The 20,040-nt window shown below is 35.7% G+C and overlaps 1 protein-coding gene across 1 annotated transcript; it reads left to right on the forward strand.

Annotated features, from left to right (window-relative positions):
- Positions 1 to 7,159: 7,159 nt before the first annotated feature.
- Positions 7,160 to 18,256, forward strand: LOC136217218 (proline--tRNA ligase, cytoplasmic). Its single transcript, XM_066003813.1, has 13 exons — positions 7,160 to 7,337; positions 7,870 to 7,906; positions 8,007 to 8,098; positions 8,732 to 8,824; positions 9,067 to 9,183; positions 9,637 to 9,824; positions 10,209 to 10,275; positions 14,498 to 14,620; positions 15,256 to 15,408; positions 15,552 to 15,836; positions 15,918 to 16,136; positions 16,646 to 16,739; positions 17,950 to 18,256. The coding sequence occupies exons 2-13, from the start codon at positions 7,897 to 7,899 to the stop codon at positions 18,012 to 18,014; spliced, it is 1,506 nt and encodes a 501-aa protein (XP_065859885.1). The 5' UTR covers positions 7,160 to 7,337; positions 7,870 to 7,896; the 3' UTR covers positions 18,015 to 18,256.
- The last annotated feature ends 1,784 nt before the right edge of the window (positions 18,257 to 20,040 follow it).

Here is a 20,040-nt window from a genome sequence, read left to right on the forward strand (position 1 = left end):
CAAAAATCCAATCCAACACAGCAGGATGAAGCATGTCAGCATAAGGCATCACTTCATCAGAGATCACGTACTCAAAAGTGAGATCAAGCTGACTTATGTTCCAACAGATGAACAGCTTGCGGATATCTTTATGAAGCCTTTAGCTCGTGAGCAATTCAACATACTAAGGGAAGCTATCGGTATGTCTAATCCTCTTCAATGAAATTCTATGTTTAAATTGAATGATGAGTGATTACCATGCTGAGTAATTTGTGCTAAATTAGTAGCTATTGCATGCTAAGTAACTTACTCAAACTGAGCTAATACGAATATCATAAAATCACTTTATGCTTACTAAACTTACATACTGAGTGATTATCTTAAGTTGAGTTACTAAGCACACGAATAAGTCTCTACGTAAAACTGTCTACTCAGAATTTCAAACGTTTAAAATTCCTAACGCTGAGTAAAGATCCATTGCACAATTAATGCTAGCACACGAATTAAATAGCCACCTAGGATGACGTAAGCGCAATAATTAGAAAACACATGCGCCGATTGTGTCATAAATGCCAGAATCATTGTCGATTGATTATCTCGAGGTCAAACCGCCATTTCAACGATCCAGATCAACTCGATACCTCTATAAATAGTGGACGAATTCCCACTTGTGTCTCTTTACACATAGAAATTCTGGCATTCAATCCCTCTCTTTCTGTCTCTCTCTCAAAACCCAAAACTTCTCAAAAACTCTAAGAATCATGTCTAACGATTCATAAAATATCTCCGGTGCCAGTTACGATGACAACCGCTCCGATGAAAACCCTCCATCTCCTGCTCAGCAGGAATATAGCGAGACTCCCACCAAGTCTCAAGAACATGGTCAGCATGACCAAACTCCGAGCAAGAGCCCCCATGCTGACCTTGCAACTTCGTCGAAAAAGAAATAGAAAAAGGATAAGGGGAAGAAACCGATGGAAAGAACTTACTCTCTAGTCTACAACAGTGTCAGGGGATACAAGGTTGATCACTCCTGATGGTTTTCTAAGGGATTTGTAGACGCTGAGAAACCGTTCTGCGAATGGATCTCTAAAAATGGATGGGGCGAGCTATTTTCTATTCGAGAAGCCACCTACCCAGAATTGGTAAAGGAATTCTATGCAAATTTGCGAGCTGCTGATGATGACAGGGACACATGGTCACCAAGGTCAAGGGAAAGGAAATCTTCGTCAATCCTCCCTATCTCGCTAAATTGCTCAAGCTGACCAATAGCGGAACCAAACTCAGAACAACAAATGACTACACTAAAATTGAATATCCCACTGAGTTTTGCAAACCCGCCGTCATGTAGGGGAAATCGCTAGTACCTCCATGGGTCAGAATCAGAAGATGGCCCATTACATCCTGACTAACTTTCTCTTCCCCAAGGTCAACTCCACATCCCCAGCGTCAAATTTTGAGCAATGCTTTATCTGGCATATGCTGACCTACAAGCCACTCAACATGCCGGTTTTTCTCATTGGTGCTTTCCAACGAAGCACTGGCACCCTTAGGTTAGGCTCCCTCATCACCAAAATCCTCCAAGACTACCAAGTGAGCCTAGTAGAGGAAATCAACGTCTGGGGTACGGAGATTTCAGCTGGAATACTGTTCGGCTTGGCCTACGACCAACCCATCATACCCAAGAAAGGTAAGGGGGTCGCAAGTAAGGAAACACAGGGCATGCTGACCAGAGAGGGGAAGAAAGTAAAGCAAGCTCGCGCTGATAAGCAAAACAGAAAGAGGAAAGCTATTCAAACCTCTTCCAAAGACATTGATGCTGTCCCGAAAAAGATTCGGATTGTGTCCAAAGGAAAGAAAACTGAAGCTGAGCAAGGTCAGGATGGACCCAAGTCAGCAGAAAAACTGAAACGGCAAGTTGAGTCTGAGGAGGAAAAAGAGGACACTCCTGAGCAGCCTCTAAGAAAGAAGAAGAAGATCTCCTCTGGGTTGAACCCTATTGATGCACCCCCTCTAGCCTCTGTAATATCTGAAGACTCACACTTTGTGAGAAGCCAAGAGATTGATCTCGAGAAAACCCCTACTGACCAAGATGAAGAAGAATTGGGTAATCTCGGAGGTTAGTTTGATGCTGAGGAAAAAGAAGGTGTTGAGCCAACTGTAACAATGGCCGCTGAGCAGGTTGAAGAACAAACTGAGCCAACAGCAAAGGATCACGCTGACCTAGGGGTAAACTCATCTTCTGAATCTCTTGATTTTATTCCTGCTGACCCCTCTGCTCCAAAGGCTAAGAAATTCAAACGGCTCAAGAAAAAGGCTCATAAATCTCCAGTCATTGACCTTCTGGATGATTCTCCTCTACGGGATCCCATCACTGACCTCACTACAATGCAATTCAAATTCTTCTCCAATGCCACTGAGCCTTCTCCAAGGAAACTCCAGAAAAAGCAAGCCTCTGTTTCTCAAGCTGAGGAACAAGCCGATCCCAAGACTCCAGAAAATCCAATCTTTACCAAGCAAGTGCTTGAAGTTCCTGCTGGTCAAACCACTGAGTCAGCGCAGGAAAAGTCTGCTCAAGTCAGTTTTGAAATTCTTCAATCTCCAACTCCAATTCCAGCTGACACTGAGCCAGTCAATAACTCTGCCGATCATCCTCTTCCAAATCCTTCAATGCAGAATGCTAACCAGTCGGTTCTTGCTGGTGATCTAAATAAAAGTCCAGTCGCTGACCTAGCTGGCACATCTGCTTCTAAACTGCACCAAACACCTCCTTCATCCGGTGCTACTCATATTCCGGCATCTGGGCCACAAAATGATGACTCCTACGCGTACTTGCATGCTACTGAGTCTGGACGCCAAATCATCGACTCAGCTCAAGCCCTACTTCAGGATATTCATCAATCTAATGCCGAAGCCGCTGGGTCTGATCATGTTGAGCCAACTCAACTTTCCTCTGTCACTCAGCTCTTGACTGAAATCAAAGGTCTCAAGGATCTTCTGAGTGTCATGACATCTCTCCAATCTCAACAACCCAAGCAGGAATCTATAGTAAAGTTGGCTGAACTCCAGCTGACAATGGTAAACCATATGAACTCTCTCCAGGGTCAACTCAATAACTTGTCAGCTGTGAACTCAATGTATGCAACCTCTGCTGAGGTTCATCAACTTTTTGCCCAGCTAAACACTGAGCAGACAAGAACTCGTGAGTTAATCTCCTCTTCCCCTCAGTGTTCCATTGAGCAAATAAGTGAGGTTGTCCGCATACTCAACTTGAGTAAGAAAGAAATGGAAACTGACCAAGTCAAGACGAATGAACTTTTGCAATACTCTTAAGCCACATTCAAACATGTGCGCCACACGAATGCTCAACGTCAGTTCTACGATTCGGCTTTGCTCAAGATGTTTCATCAAGCTTATGCCATGCTGACTGACACTATCACCTGGGTAGGCAAATCCCAAGAATATATTTTGAGTATGCTCAGTGCCTCTATCAGGATTCCCGGTTCTGTCTTGGACGATGGTGTTCCTGTTTTCGATGGTCTAAGTGAAAGCACGAAAAGGCTTAAGGCGTATTCCGTGAGATTAACTCGTGCTGCTCTCAACGACACCTTCATTCCTCCTCCGCCCGATGCTGGCAAAACGGGGGAGAAAGAACAAGCTGATGGAACTCAGCACAAATCCGGAGAAGCATCTGGTAGTCAGCAGCAACAAAGAAACGCCAAGGGAAAAGGCAAAGTTAATTCTGCCCAAGTTAACAAGAAGAAATAGTTTGGCTAGATTTGCTAAGTTTAGATCTTGACTTGTAATTTTTTTTTTGGCGTATTTTGTCTTGCTGACCATCTATATATTTATGCATTCCTTATTTAACTTGACTAATCCTATGCGATGCTTACTTACGTATTGTGCTCAATGCTGATCTGTCTTAATTAAACAAACAAACAAAGAAGAAAAATACTCAGTACACATTAGCTTTGATACATTTTTCTTTCTCTCCATAACTCTGATACCTAAACTGACCATGTATCAAACTAAGTAAAACATGTACTGAACTCTTCTGAAAGCTGACCTAGGTGTATATGAATTAGATCTTGGAAGGTCTAAGAATTGAACTAAGTCAGTATAGGCATGTCTTAATTTTACTCGATTAAATCTTAGAAGGTTTAGAGTTAAGTTAAGTCAATATATGCAACCCTAACGGGGGAGTAATTTCAGAAGCATAAAAAGAATTTCAATCATGGGGAATCTCAATACTGAGTTCCATCAATTAAAAATTTTGCCAACATCAAAATGGGGGAGTTTGTTGAAACACCTTTCCACATAGACCTGTCCATGGACCGGGTTCGGGCCGGGCCTGGCGGGCTTTTGTGTAAAAGTGCTCGTCTCAAGCCCAGCCCAGTATTAATTTAGGCGGGCTCGGGCCGGGCTGGGCTCGGGCCTAAAAATCAAATCCCAAGCCCAACCCATATAAGCCCACCTAAAAAAATATACATAATTTCCAATTATAAAAAATCAAATTTATACTTAAAATAAATATTTAATTATAAATATATAAATTTTTTAATTAATATTAATAAGGCGGGCCGGGCTGGGCCGGCCCGTGATATTTTTATATGTCCCAAGCCCGCCCAAAAAATAGGAGGGCTTTGACGGGCCTGGGCCGGACTGGGTCTAAGAGTAAATTTCATTGTCCAAGCCCGGCCTAAGGGACACGGGCCTGGGCGGGTACCCGGGCCCGTGGCCAGGTCTATTTCCACATGATTTTGATTTGACAAAATTATTTAAGTTAATCCATGATTAAAGGGAAATTAAATTTAAGTGCTTTGATTTAATTGTACTAATATGTTTGTTCAATGTTGAGCATAAATATAAATGAAAATAGAAATAAAAAGTAAGACAGGACGAAGTCAGCATGAGAACACAGCATAAGCTGAGTGAAGTGCAACTCAGCGTAATAGAAGATAAGTCGTCCTCTGAACAGAAGCTTGAAGATCAAGCTAATCAATGAAGCTGAGTGGAACGCAACTCAATATCAAAAGTAGAGAAGTCTTCTTGGGAACTATATCTTGCAGAACGAAGCTGACCATGGAAGCTGAGTAGAAAAGAACTCAGTATCAGAATTGGCAACAATCATAAATAACGGCTATCAAAGTCAAGCTGAGTGATCTTCAAGACATCGCGAATGATCCGTTTGCTAAAAGACAAGACCCGACAACTGTCTGCACCAATTCAGAAGCTTTGGAATTATGCATGGATACAGTTTCGAGATGCATGGGTCAACTGTTCGTTAGCTAAAAGACGAACTGGCACAAGAAGACGAAACCTGCGAGAAAAAGACAAACCTGATGACTGTGGAATTCAGACGACAGGATTGGCCTGCAAATCTGAAGCTGACCAGAACATGTCACCGGAAGGAGCCGTTTGAATCCAACGGATAATTCCGAATTCAAATGATTGAGCTTTCAGGTTTCAACTATAAAAGGACAAGTATACTTCTTGGATCCTTTGCCGATTGCCAAGAGAACAAAAAGCATACATACAAAGCACATCAAAACAAGAGAAAGATCTTACACCAAACTTCTATTTCTGTGCAAAAGCTAGAGTGATTTCTTTGTAATCATCTAAAGTGTTCTTTGTCTAAAAAAGAACAATTTTGTATCAATCGTAGTATTGAGAGAGTGTGCTGAGTACTCGGTGTTAAGTACTCAGTGGTAGAGAAATCTAGGTGTTCGGTTATAGCACTTAGTAGGAGTTGAGTAGACGAATAGAGGACGGTACTCTTGCATATTCAACTACCTTGTAAACGGTTTGCGCTCTACCTTTAAAGAGCTCAGTATTGAATTTAAAAAGCCCGGAGGGATTCTGGGGACTGGACGTAGGCGGAGAGGCCGAACCAGGATAAGTCATGCTGAGTAATTTCTAACTCTCTTTCAATATATATCTGTATGTGTTGCTTGCTATATTTACTCAGTATATAAATTGTTTAAGCTAACACTGAGTAAATGAGAGTGCTGAGTTGGAAGCTGATCACAAAAGTGTCATTTCCCAACTCACAAGTAAAACAGTTCTAGTCAGTATCTGACTAAAGCTGTCTTACGCCTCACTCGGCCGCGCTGACCAAAGCTGAGTTGTGAAACTCAAAGAATTGAATTAAGTCAGCGTAATTAAAGCGAAAAAGTTACATTAGTTTCTAACCCCCCCCCCCTTAGAACTAATCACACGGGACCAACACCCCATTCACCACCCAACCCCCTAATTCAGCGATTTCCAGAACCTTCACCTGGAATTTGCAACCACAGTATTTAGTTTTCGTATTCCTCCGTACTACTTCCTCCATATCCATATCCCTACCCCTAGTCCTTTGAGTATTCTTTATACCACAGATACATTTTACCAATATCCATTTTAACTTACCCCCAGTCTTGTGAGAAGCTATAGTTAACTCAAACCCAAGCCGAATCGCCGTCTGTTTTGCCCAGTTAACAACTTCTTGGTATGTTTCAAATGTCTGTACATGAAAAAATTTCGCACTGTAATCGACACTTTTACCTCCGAAGTCTTCTAATGGAACCTGCAAATAATAAATAATAAACATTAGACTCCATTACGATCAATTTCGTCAATTTTTCGGTGCATAAACCCCTAAAATCTAATTTTCAGAGTGCTAGGCGTGTGAACATCACGCCTCACCACAAGGTGGGGCGTGTGGCTATCACGTCCCACCTTGTGGTCGGACGTGTGGTGGAGCGTAAAGTTCACACGCCCGACCATAAGGTGGGACGTGATAGCCACACGCCCCACCTTGTGGTGGGGCATATGAACATCACGCCCCACCACATGGTGGAGCGTAATGTTCACACGCCCGACGTGTACATTCCGAATTTTTTCAAAAAAATTTAACAGAAACATTATATGCTCAATTGGAAATACATCGACTTGAGCGGCTTGGTCGTTCTTGTCTCTTCCCGGGGATAACGGATTGCTCGCCATTATACGTGTAATCTTTGATTTCGGAATGAAATGAGTTTGAGAGAGTTTAGGGATTTCAAATTTTTGCTAAGGGGCAGTTTCGTCTTTTTTTGGGATTGAGGGTGGGAAATTGGGCTGGATATAGTAATCCACCTTTATTAGTCGACCCGAGAAGCTTGAAATGGATCGACCAAATTGCAGGTTAGATCCACGAAGACAAAGTCATTAGCGGTCAACTGTGCTGCTCTAGGTTTTGCACTTTGTATATACTATTCTCATTTCTGCAGCCCCTTCTTTCTCTCCCCTTAGCCCAGCTTCCTCTTATCATCTCTTAGTTCTCATTTTTACATTGGAGGAAGAAAACGCCTACCCTAAAGAATCTATTCAGATTGGTTCGATTTCTTACATCCCTCATTTCTTACTGTTATTTTGCGTTTGTTTAGTATAATGCTCATCTCTTTGTGGACTAATTTTCCTGTTTATAGGTTATATCTAAATTCTGTTTAGATTCGACGTTTCTGCTTTTCATGGACTAATGTAATCTCGTTAAATTCACGCTTATGTGAACATAAATTTGTAGAACCAATTCTGTTACTCACTCCATTCATAAGATTTTCTTTGAATTTGAGCTCTAATTAGGCCTTTTGGAATATTTGCCTTCTATTGTTGAGTTGTTAAGTCATCGGTCTTCTGTTTCTCTTCACCTTCTCAGCCTATATATAACTTGTGAGTTAGTTTTAGCTTTGGGCTCTAGTGAATCTGATTTTATGCTTCTGGGTTAACTTTTTTTTTTAGTCAATTCTATTGCTAACTTGTTCGGATTGCCTGTGTTCCCCTACGCCATATTGCAGTTATTGTGTAATTCCAAGTGCTTTTATAATTTCTTTTCTAGTGTTGTGATTCAATCTTTTGTTATATAACCAGGTATTGTGTTCCACTTGAGTTGGCGAAATGGCAGGTGGTGAGTATATGCCATCAATTACCTTTGTAATTTCAGTATATATGCATGTCAGTACATGCTTGAGCAAACCGTGAAATGATCTTTGTTGTTGATTTGTCAGGGGGCAAAGGCAAAAAAAAGGAGGTCAAGAAAGAGACTGGATTGGGCCTCTCTTTCAAGAAGGATGAGAACTTTGGAGAATGGTATTCGGAGGTACTATCATAGATTTCACAGTTAAAGTCGGATGCTTTTTTTTTTTTTTTTTTTTTGTAAGATGATCTTGGAGTAGGGATACGTTTTTCTTTCTGATCAGCAATTAGGGAAATCTGGGATGCTGGAAGATACACAAAAAAAAAAAAAAAAAAAAAAAAAAAAAAAAAATTGGTGAAAGGTAAAGGAAAAGAACTATAGATTTTTTTAAGATGCAGTTCTTGAACAATATGGAGATTCTGCCTGTCAGGGATAAACTTCTGTTCTTCACAGGATTAGTTTGAATTATTTTAGCAATTGGTTATTTCATCATCCAATGATAACTAAGCTCATATGTCTAAATTTTTTTCATTGTTTTTAAGGGTCCATTTGGTTGATTTGTTGCACTCGGTAGAAAAGTTCTAAATGTAGCCAGGGATTGTTTCTCCGTCGCAGAGGGGAAAAAATGAGAAATGTTCACCCCTTAAATCTTCTTCTTCAGTAGATTTTTTGAGAGTTGTGTATGCAATAATACAAACATGCTGGGTTATACACTTCTTCTGTAATATTACTATTTTTCATTGTGATTGATGTTCTTGTATTTGTATTCTTGGTCCCTAATTATCTATTTCTTTTTTCCTCTTTTGGCTTTTGTAGGTGGTTGTCCATGGTGAGATGATCGAGTACTATGATATTTCGGGCTGTTATATTTTAAGGCCATGGGCAATGTCAATTTGGGAGGTCATGCAAGTACGGTGAAACCCCTGAATCATTGAAATTAATTTTGTGACGTAGGTACCCTTTAGCTATTTTTACATGAAATGGTGCTAGCAACTGTTACCATGGTTAATGCTTTTCCTGGTTTTTCAAGTAGTCTGTAGAGTATTAGTTGTTTTATTTAATCAAATTGTACTATCCTTAACTGATTTCACATTCTTCATATATGTGCAAACCCATAAATGTAATATTTTTTCTATGGTATAAATCTGCAGGCATTTTTCGATGCAGAAATAAAAAAGATGAAAGTTAAGAACTGTTACTTCCCTGTTTTTGTTTCGTCTACTGTTTTGGAAAAGGAGAAAGATCACATTGAGGGCTTTGCTCCAGAGGTAAGATCTGAATTCTTTATTCACAATTGAGAAATAGAAAAAATTTGCCTACTTGAATTTGGATTATTCCTAATTTTGACGTAACTGTGATTTAATAAGTCACTTGCATTTATAGTCAGAGAATCAATTGCACTCTTGAATATTCTTAAGTGCGATTATTTCTGATGTAGGATATAAATACAGGTGGTCTTTGTATTTAGGAATGATTCTTATCATGAGTTCTATCTAATGGCCAAGTTGAGCCTTCTTATTGGAGTTGCAAACATCTTTTTTTTTTTTCTTTTTTTTTTTCATTTTTCCGTTTGATGAGGAACATTCTTTTATGTTTTAGTGATGCTTGATAACAAGAAGTATAATTTCCTGTTAACCGCTCAAGGATTTCTTTTGTCATAAGAAACAAATAAATTATAGAAGGTATTATTTAAAAGAAAGAGCTGTCTTTGTTTTGTTTAGGTTGCTTGGGTGACAAAATCCGGGAAATCTGACTTGGAAGTTCCCATAGCAATTCGGCCCACTAGTGAGACTGTCATGTATCCCTACTATTCAAAGTGGATAAGGGGACACCGTGATTTGCCATTGAAACTTAATCAGTGGTGCAATGTCGTTCGTTGGGAGTTTAGCAATCCTACTCCATTTATTAGGTATTCTTCTTTTGTATTTCTTCATGCTTGTGATTTTGGTTTTATATTTTTCAATATTTATTTGAAATTTATTGGCAGCAATTTGGTTTATAGCATAAGAGACCTATTAGGTATGCCTTTGTGTTAGTAATCGAAGCCCTCAGGTTCTTGCATGTTTATATTTTTTGGTTCAGCTATGCTAAGGACCCCTTTATTAATTTCATTTTCAATTAAATGACTGAAATTCTACCAATAATTTCAATCCAATCCTATGATAAAGTGCTTGGTTAAGCCTCTTAACTTGCATTCCAGCTTTTGTCAAACATGTTTTGTTATATAGTTTCATAAAATTTTAGATCCCTGTCAACAGGTATCAGTCCATGCTAATGTGCTTTTCTATTTTAGGAGCCGTGAGTTTCTTTGGCAGGAAGGGCACACTGCATTTGCAACAAAGGCAGAAGCTGACGAAGAGGTATTAAACTCCCTTTCTGTCCTAGCACAAGTAGCACGTGATTGAATTTATTACATATAAAAGGGGCAGCCCGGTCGCACTACGCGTCCCCGCTGAGCGAGGGTCCGGGGAGGGGTCCCACAAGGGTGTACTGGGGGCAAGCCTTCCCCTGCCAATTTATTTGGCAAGAGGCCGCTCCTAAGACTCGAACCCGTGACCTCTTGGTCACACGACAACAACGTTTACCGTTGCGCCAAGGCTCGCCCTCATTGAATTTATTACATATACATTTAGAAAAAGACATAGGCACCTTACCTGGCTTACCAATATTTTCTTTCTAATCAGTTCTTGCTCTTTCTTTTGCCCATTGATGACAAATTGTTCATCTTTGTTTTTTTATGGGCTCACAAGTTCATGAACAGATAGTCAATTATGGGTTTGTGGCATATGTTGTCAGAACAATGTCATAGTCTGCCCCAATAAAAACATTGTCAACCTTTCAAGGCACCTTGAGAAGTAGGGTTGCAAATGGGTCGGGGAATCCCATTTATTTTCCCAACGAGGTGAAAAAATCTCTAGAGGCTATCCCCATCCCCATCCCCACAGGTAGGGGTGTACACAAATTAATCAATCCATTAAATATAACCAATCCAACCCAACCCAACCCAATCCACATATTTTTATTCTAGTGATTTTATTTAGGGGTGAGCATGGTCCTGTTCGGCTTTTTTTAACCGAACAGAACCGAATTTTTTAATCAATTCATGTGAAAAAAAATAAGACTATTTTTTCAACTAAAACTATTTTTCAGTTGACACTCCACTCATTTATTTTTCAACTATCTTCGTGTTAGACTCGTTCATTTTAACTGTAATTCATTTCAATTGTCTTCATTTTAGACTATCTGACTATGTTCATTTTAGACTAGCTTCATTTTTCAACTATTTTATTTCAATTGACAGTAGTTTGGACTTGTTCATTTTTCAACAAGCATTTTTCAATTGTCCATTGGTGGAATCAGGTTTAGCTATTAAGTGTAGTTTCTTAGACTTTATACTTTAGTAAATTACTTTTTAGAATCAATTCTTAGTAAGTGAACGCAAATTGTTTTTTATGAACTGGGTTTTTAGTTTTTGGCCTTGGCTGGACCTTACTATTTTACAAAAATTGCAAAAACCTATTAGAATGAATTGGTTCGGTTTTTTTTTTTTTTTTCTTTTTTCCAGTTTATACCCGAACCGAACCAAATCGAAACCGCAATTGTTGAAAAATCAGAACTGAACCAAATTACAGTCTGGTTTGGTTTGGTTCGGTTTTGCTCACCCCTAAATCATGGATTGCGTTGAACCCAACCCATATAAGGAATGATTGAGTTGGATTGGGTAGATTTGTAATTCAAATATTCACGTGTATTTTTTTTTTCTTCTCTCACTTTCAATTTAAAATTAATTAAAAAATTATTATAGTTCACATATTAAGTTAAGAGAAGTAAAAAAAATTGTAATTTAAAGTATATACAAAAGGATACTTTATTTATATTAAAAATGTACGAAAAAAATGAAAAAACGGAACAAACGAGAAAAAAATGGAAAAATAAAACTGAAAAAACAAGAGAAACGGGAAAAATGGAAAAACGGAAAAATTCATAAAACAAGGAAAACAGTAAAACAGAAAAGGAAAAAAATGAGAAAGAATAAAGAAAAAACAGAAAAAAAAGGAAAAAAATGAGTAAACTGGAAAACGAAAAAAATGGTAAAGCATCGGAAGTAAAATTCAGACAATTAATTGGCAGCACAACTCAAGCATTCTATAATCTCCATAATTAATCCCAAGTTCTAAATTCAAAAAATCAATTATCAATACAAAGAAAACCTGAAGTTCAAAAAGACGTAGACAGAGTATTTGAAAGTACAAAATTTTAATTAATTTAAAACTACAAAATTTATAAAAAATAATTTAATGAATTACGAAATCTATCTCTAGCCAGCATCTATATTGGACTAATAGAACAACCAAGTGCACTAACAGCTTGTTCCAGTAATTGAATATCGTAATTTCTCATAAAAAAATATAATAATTAATATATCGTATAGCTTGTTCCAGTAATTAAATTTACTTTACTGTATTTAATGTTTAGACTTGTGAGAAACTAAAAAAAATAGTTTTTGAATCACAATAAGATTAACTAATTGAGAAATTAAAACAGAAACTGCTATAATCATCCGATTATAAATCTAATTAATTTTTATATTTGATCAGTTAATTCAGTAATTTTGTTATACGGACATTGAAATTACCAAAATTGAACTAAATAGACTGAGAAACTGAACCAAAAAATTGAAAATTGCATCGGATTGGTCAGTTATTTCGGTCTGGTTCAGTTTTTATACACCTCTAATCCAAATTGAGCTGAAAGTATAAAATAATCGAACCAAATTTTATTTCAATTATGGGAGGGATCCAATTAACAGGTCTTTAATTCGGTAATTTTGTTATACAAACCGGCCGAAATTACCAAAACTGAAGTAAATAGACTGAAAAAGTGAACCAAAAAATCGAAATGCATCGGTCGGTTATTTCGGTCCGGTTCGGTTTTTGAACACCTCTCATCCAAAGTGAACTGAAAATATAAAATATTTGAACCAAATTTTATTTCAATCATGAGAGGGATCCAATAACCAGTTTCAACATATGTTGGGAGATCTAATTGGCAGTGGCGGAGCCAGGAATTGACAGTTGGGGGGGCTAATTTTAGTCCGACTATTGGGAGTAATTTTTCGAAGTCCAGCCCTAACGGGCTGGGCAAATTTTTTTAAGCTTCCAGCACACTGAAACTTTGTCATTTTGATATATTGGCTAAAAATTATAATATTTTCACACTTTCTTTATTTTTAGCTATAAATTGTTTATATTTTTCATAAAATTTAATTTAGAAATTAAGTTAATTGAGTCTCAAAAGTAAGAAGTTGATTTTTTTATAGATAATAAATTCTTAAAAAATAGATATATTAAAAATAAGTTCAAATAAAACAATAAAAAGTCCAATTGAAAAAATAAAGTTCAAATAAAACAAAAAAATGAGATTGGTGTGGTTTGAACTCATGACCTCTCACCTTAAAACAAGACTCTTAACCAATTTTACCATTTTAAACTATTGAAATAATACTACAGAGGTTAAATATATATCAATATTAGGGGGGGCTACATGAGATAAAACTAATGATACTCAAGGGCGGAGCCGGTGGCCGGGGGGGCTTCGGTCCCCCCGGGCTCTGGGCTGGCTCTTCCCCTGCTAATTGGCGATTTTAAGACACTTTGTAAAAAAAATTAGTAAGAATGTCACCTCCTTCTCGGGAATTTCTAGATCCTTTACTAGTTAGTTAGGTCGAACAAGAACTGGGACCTAAATTACACCTTTTTTGTGAATTAAAATAATGTGTAATAAATTTGTTTTTAAAATTAAAAGTAAAGAAGGAGAAAAAAATATACAAATATTTGAATTGAAAACCAATCCAACCCAATCCAATCCAATTGGTTATTTGATGGGTTGGATTGATTTTAATAACCAACACATGAGTTGCTTGTTTTAATGGGTTGGATTGGATTGTAACCTAAAAACTATGAATTAATTCATTGTACAGAGCCCTACCCACAGGGATTCTCCATGGAGATTCTTAAAGTAAATTATTTATATGGGTTTTTAGATGTTTATTTTTATATTTGGATAATTCTTATTTATTTTTGTAGTCTATAAATTGATGTGTTACTTGTACTAACGTTTTATAGATTATATTTGTCTAATTGTATTACACTTCAAAATTTTAAATTCCACTAAAGAAAATGCTATTTAATGCAGACATTGAGTAATGGGGATATCCCCACGGGGATGGGGACGGGGACAAATTCTTCCCCATTTCATAAACAGGGATGGGGGAAGCAGCCTCCGTCCCCACTTGCAACCCTATTGAGAAGCAGTCGTGTGATAGAACAATAGATGAGTGCATTTTCCTCTAAGATCTATGGGACTTTAGCTTTATTTGCAGCTGGTTCTGTTCAGCTCTTTCAATAGATGTTTAACCCACAGTCTATGCTGTTGGTGGTCAGCATGATATTTTTGGTGATGATGATTTTCTGTTTTCATTGTTCTAAATGATGATTTAAGTTGACAATTTATTTTGAGATAATAACATACTTAGACTGTTATTTAGATAACGATTTTTATTATTATTATTGTTTTTATCAGGTCCTTCAAATATTGGAACTATACAGACGCATATATGAAGAATTCTTGGCTATTCCTGTTTTCAAGGGAAGGAAAAGTGAGATGGAAAAATTTGCTGGTGGACTTTACACAACCAGTGTTGAGGTATTTTGTTCTTAGATGTAGTCAGGGACAATTTGGTATGGTTTTCATTAAAATTTAGGGTAAATTTCAAATAAAACCCTTGTGGTTTCACTAATTTTCAGATAAAGGACTGTGGTTTACTTTTTGTCAAAACGAGGATTGAGGTTTCACACTTGGATTAATGCTATTAAAATCATCTTTAACGACCTGAAAATGAAAATTTTCAAGGATTAAAGTTGTTCAATGTCATATTTTTTATGGAACTACATTTTCGATTTTCGAAAATCATCTTTTTTAGAACTTTCTCTCTCTAAACATTAACTTTCTCTCTCTTTACCAAACATCATCTAAACAATCTCAAAATAAAAAAGTTGAAGAATTAAAGTTGTTTAGAATATTAGTAGTTCTTAAAATATGTTATTTTTGAAATCGTCAAGGGTGATTTTAATAGTATCAATCGAAAAAGTCCTTATTTTGCTAAAGTTAAAAACCTCAATCCTCGTTTTGACAAAAAGTAAACCACAATCCTTTATCTGAAAATTAGTGAAACCACAGGGGTTTTATTTGAAATTTACCCTAAAATTTATACCACTTCCAATGATATATAGCAAGCTTTACCTGAATCAAACTGTTCCCAAATTGTCTATTTATGTTAGGCATTTATTCCCAACACTGGACGTGGTGTACAAGGTGCAACTTCTCATTGTCTGGGCCAAAATTTTGCAAAAATGTTTGAGATAAACTTTGAAAATGAGAAGGGTGAGAGGGCTATGGTCTGGCAGAACTCCTGGGCATACAGCACTAGAACAGTAAGCTTTGTGAACTTCCATCTTGAGCTGTTGTCATTTCTGAATCACTAGTCCATAAAAAGCTGACATTTTAGTGCTGTATGTAAATTGATTATTTCGTCAAATTCATGATTATATATTCTTGTATTTACAATTTTATGTAGATTGGGGTGATGGTGATGGTTCACGGAGATGACAAAGGCTTAGTGCTGCCTCCTACAGTTGCATCCACTCAAGTTGTTGTCATTTCTGTACCCTATAAAGATGCTGATACTCAAGGGATTTTGGATGCTTGTGCTGCAACTGTCGATACCTTATCCAAGGCAGGCATTCGTGCAGAGGCAGATGTAAGGGACAATTACTCACCTGGTTGGAAGTACTCTCACTGGGAACTGAAAGGTGTTCCCCTAAGGATTGAAATAGGACCAAAAGATTTGGCAAATAATCAGGTGAGCAACATTATTGCTGTTTTTCTTTATTGCTTTTAGTTCTCTTTTAAATAACTAAGATAATGAACTTTCTTTCCTCAGGTACGTGCTGTTCGTCGTGACAATGGGGTTAAAAAAGATTTAAGCAGGGATAACTTGGTTGAGTTAGTAAAGGATACTCTGGATGACATTCAAAAGAGTATGTTTGATGCTGCTAAACAAAAGCGAGATGCTTGCATTCAAATTGCAAAGACTTGGGATGAATTTAAGGAGGCTTTAAATCAAAGGAAAATGATCTTAGCTCCTTGGTGTGATGAAGAGGTATTGTATCATCAATATAAGTTTTCCATATTGCTTATACTACATTAGTTTTCTCTTGTTGCAAAGTTCTGCCTTGATTATGAGGTATCCTTTAATTTGTTTTAAGTTATGCTGGATAGATTAAATATGCTATGACACCTAAACCTTTTCGCTGCTTAAATTATTATGAAGTCAGAAGGCAATATAGTGCTGGTATGGTTATAATAAATGGTCTTCTATATTACTGTCACAGATACTATCCTACTAAATGGTTATATTGAATAAATAATATTACACTTAAAATTATTTATGGATGAGAATAGTCTTATTTGTTGAGCCTTATATTTTCTTTTGCCCCATCAGCATTGTTGTGTTTTTCTTTCCTATGTATAGATACAATTACCGCTTGGGATGAATTTTCTGTGGAATGAATCTTGCAATGTCCATTAAGTGCTATAAACAACCTATGATTCCATTTCTCCTTGAAATTTCCTTAAATATGTGTCTTGTGTGCGTTAATAACTCTGCAGGAGGTGGAGAAAGATGTAAAAGAGCGGACAAAAGGTGAAATGGGAGCAGCCAAGAGCCTTTGCACTCCATTTGACCAGCCAGAGCTCCCTGAAGGTATTACTAGGAACAAATATCATTTTCCCAAATATTACCTATGTTGCTTTTGAAACTCATCAGGCTGGTAGGATATAGTATTATGGTTTCATATTCATGATTATCTTGTTTCAGTTGATTAAAGGAAAATAAAATTTCATACCAATTAAAGGTTTGTTCGACTGATCAAGGGTCTCCAGTCGCTTAAGCTAGTGATCTCGAGTTCGAATGCTAGTGTTACGTAGAAAACTTTTATTGGGAGAGAGATCCACCTAAAGGGGGCTGATGAGCCTCAAACCGAGTAATCGGATAAATTATAAAAAAAAAAGGAAAATAATTTTCACATACTAAAGGCATTCTAAATTAGTTGAGGGCATTTAAATCTTGGCGGAACATAGGTCAACTTAGAGCATGCATTTAAAATTTTAATCAATAATATTTTGATAGTAGGTTATACAGTTTGACTATTCGGTTTCCTGAGTCTTATTTATGAATTAAGGACCTGTAGTAAGAAAAGAAGATTTGTAACTGCAGTGAGTATGCTCACTGGGTTGGAAAAGAAAAGAAGATGAAGCTGTTGAGGAAAGAAAATGGAAAATGAGAAAGAGGAATAGAGTGGAAATGAGTTCTGTTATTAGTTATGTTGCACGGAAACTCCTCTTCAGCAGTGTTTCCGGGTTTTGTGTCCGTTTTGGAAACAGAAACTCCTGGAAAGCAGTACGACATGTTTCTGGGCGCATTTCCAAAAATATTGAAAATAGAAAACACGTTTCTGTTTAATGAAATCATTTCCGCCGGTAAACACAATCTAATTTCAATTCCGACTATGATTCTAGCTAATTGAAGCTTCCTATTTAGCTAGAACTTCTTAGTTGATGATAATTTCTATTTTCTGCTCGCTTTTGTAATCACTCTGTAGAGTGTAAATACCAATTTTTTATTATTATACTTTTAATATTTATAAGTATATCCCTTTTAATATTTACAGATTTCCCCGTGTTTCTCTTTCCTATGTTTTTTAGAAGTAATGTTTCTCGGTGTCCGTTTCCATGCAACATAGATGTACATTTGGGCAGTAAACATTGTATCTTAACATAATATCAGCTATTTTACTTGGCTGATCACAACCTTTCGACTTCACTCTACCAGCTAATCTAACTAGCTAGCTACGTATCTTCAGTTCATGTTATTAATTCTCAACATGATATGGTTTCTTTTTGATTTTTTACAGGAACTGTATGCTTTGCCTCTGGAAAACCAGCAAAGAAATGGACATATTGGGGAAGAAGTTACTAAATGATTATTAGGCCCCATCAAAGTTTGTTACACTGCACTTCAATTGGCTAAAGGCTTGTGACATGCTGAATTTTGTTTCTTGCAACTGTAATTGATACCAGACTAGTTGTTTTTTTTTATTGAAATGTGCAAAATTTTAACAAAGAGATCATACCATGATCAGAGTATTTCAGTAACAGCTTTATGTATGTGGTGCAAGTCTTAGTTTTATACATGAGATGTTTATGTGGTTTGGTGCATTACCACATTCTCGTTTATTTTATTCCATTTCCAGGCATTCCTATAGTATAGATGCAAACTCGATTAAGCAGTAAATGAATGATTCTTTGCTTGTTTTTTTATTTTTTATTTATTTTTTATTTATTAAATATTGAAGAGGGTTAGAAGGATCTGTTTGGGAAATAAAAGAAGCCCTTTTGATTGCAAAGTGTTTTCATCGTAAAGACAAAGCTGATCTTTGAATAAAAGAATTCTCCATGTGAAAACACGGGAACAAAGGACTGATCTTTGAATCGAAGAAAGAGTGGATCCATGGGTCCAAAATGAATTAGCTTATTTGAGAGATCTATCTCGTACCTGAGTATTGAATTCATGACTCCTATCTTTACAAACTCCAACTTAATCTTTACAAACTCTTATTAATTAAGGTGTCGAAGAAATTGTGATTAGCTTTTTCTATAATATATTGAATTTGTGTCTGTTTAACCCCAACGTTTGCAATTAAGATGATTAGCTTTTTTTATAATAGGGTAAATAATTATAAGGTCCCTATGTTTTTACCTAATACACTACTTAGTCCCTCTGTATTTAGAAATAATTATACAGTCCTTCAGTTTTTATTTTTGTTAACTCTTTAGTCCTTATGCTTAGGTCAATAGTCAAATTATACTAAATGAATTTTAATATACCAAAATTACCCTTATTTTATATTTTAAATAAAACATCTATTTTTTCTATTATATATTTTTCTCTTTTTTTCTACATAATCACAATCTCTATAATATAAACTCTAACATAAAGTAATTGATTTATTAATTTTTATATAATTATAGAACTTTAATTTAATAACTAAAATTTATTGATTAAAAAATGAATAAAAAATATTTCAAAAATTATTAAAATAGAAGTAAGGCTATCATTGTAAAAAGTTTTTACAACTCCGATAAATTTTACAAATGAAAAAAAAATATGATTTTTAAAAAATTATAAAGAATTTATAATAATATTTAATATTAGTTTAAAGATATTATATTAAAAAATAAAGAAAAAAATAATTACAATTTAAGAAAATTAATAATACATTTTATATTAATTTTGGTGTATATGTAGTTCAAAAACTTCATTAAAATTAATTAGATTAAATTTGAAACTAAAAGATGAATTTTTTTATGTATATAATTAGGGACAATTTTGGACTTTCATTTATAAAAACAAATGAAAGGATTAAAGAATTGATTAAGATAAAACTTAAGGACCTTACAATAATATGATGGACTTACTAACGTGTTAAGTAAAAACATAAGAACCTTATAATTATTTACCCTTTATAATATATTGAATTTGTGTCTATTTAACTCTAACATTTGCAATTAAGATGAAATTTAGCTCCACGTTTCCTCAAATTTGACTATGTTGGTTTGATTGTTTTTTTACTATCACATCATATCTTCCAAACATCAATTACGTTGTTAGTATAATATTTTTTTTATTAAAATGCTAACAACTAAATGTGTCATATATAAGTTAATCACAATTTTCTTTTGTCAAAGTGTTTAATATGTTAACTGTGTTACTAATATAGTTAAAATTAACCAACAAAAAATGCACGAATTTTTCAATTTATCGATAAATTTGTTTGAAAGGTTTTAAGTAACATCTAAATAAAAGTCAAATCAGTTTTTTCAAAATTTCGGTAAATTTTATTTGAAAACGTTAAGGTAGATTTACACCATTTTATATGTTAGGCTAAATTTACAAATATATATAGTATATTATATATATATATATATATTTTTTTTTTTTGTAA

Source organism: Euphorbia lathyris, chromosome 2, assembly GCF_963576675.1.
Source record: "Euphorbia lathyris chromosome 2, ddEupLath1.1, whole genome shotgun sequence".
NCBI classification, from domain to species: domain Eukaryota; kingdom Viridiplantae; phylum Streptophyta; class Magnoliopsida; order Malpighiales; family Euphorbiaceae; genus Euphorbia; species Euphorbia lathyris.

Bases quoted from the DNA above. Each gene is read 5' to 3' on its own strand.
- LOC136217218 (XM_066003813.1), top strand. The intron at 15,837-15,917 runs GTGAGCAACATT...TTCTTTCCTCAG, and splicing joins AAGATTTGGCAAATAATCAG to GTACGTGCTGTTCGTCGTGA. The intron at 16,137-16,645 runs GTATTGTATCAT...ATAACTCTGCAG, and splicing joins CTCCTTGGTGTGATGAAGAG to GAGGTGGAGAAAGATGTAAA.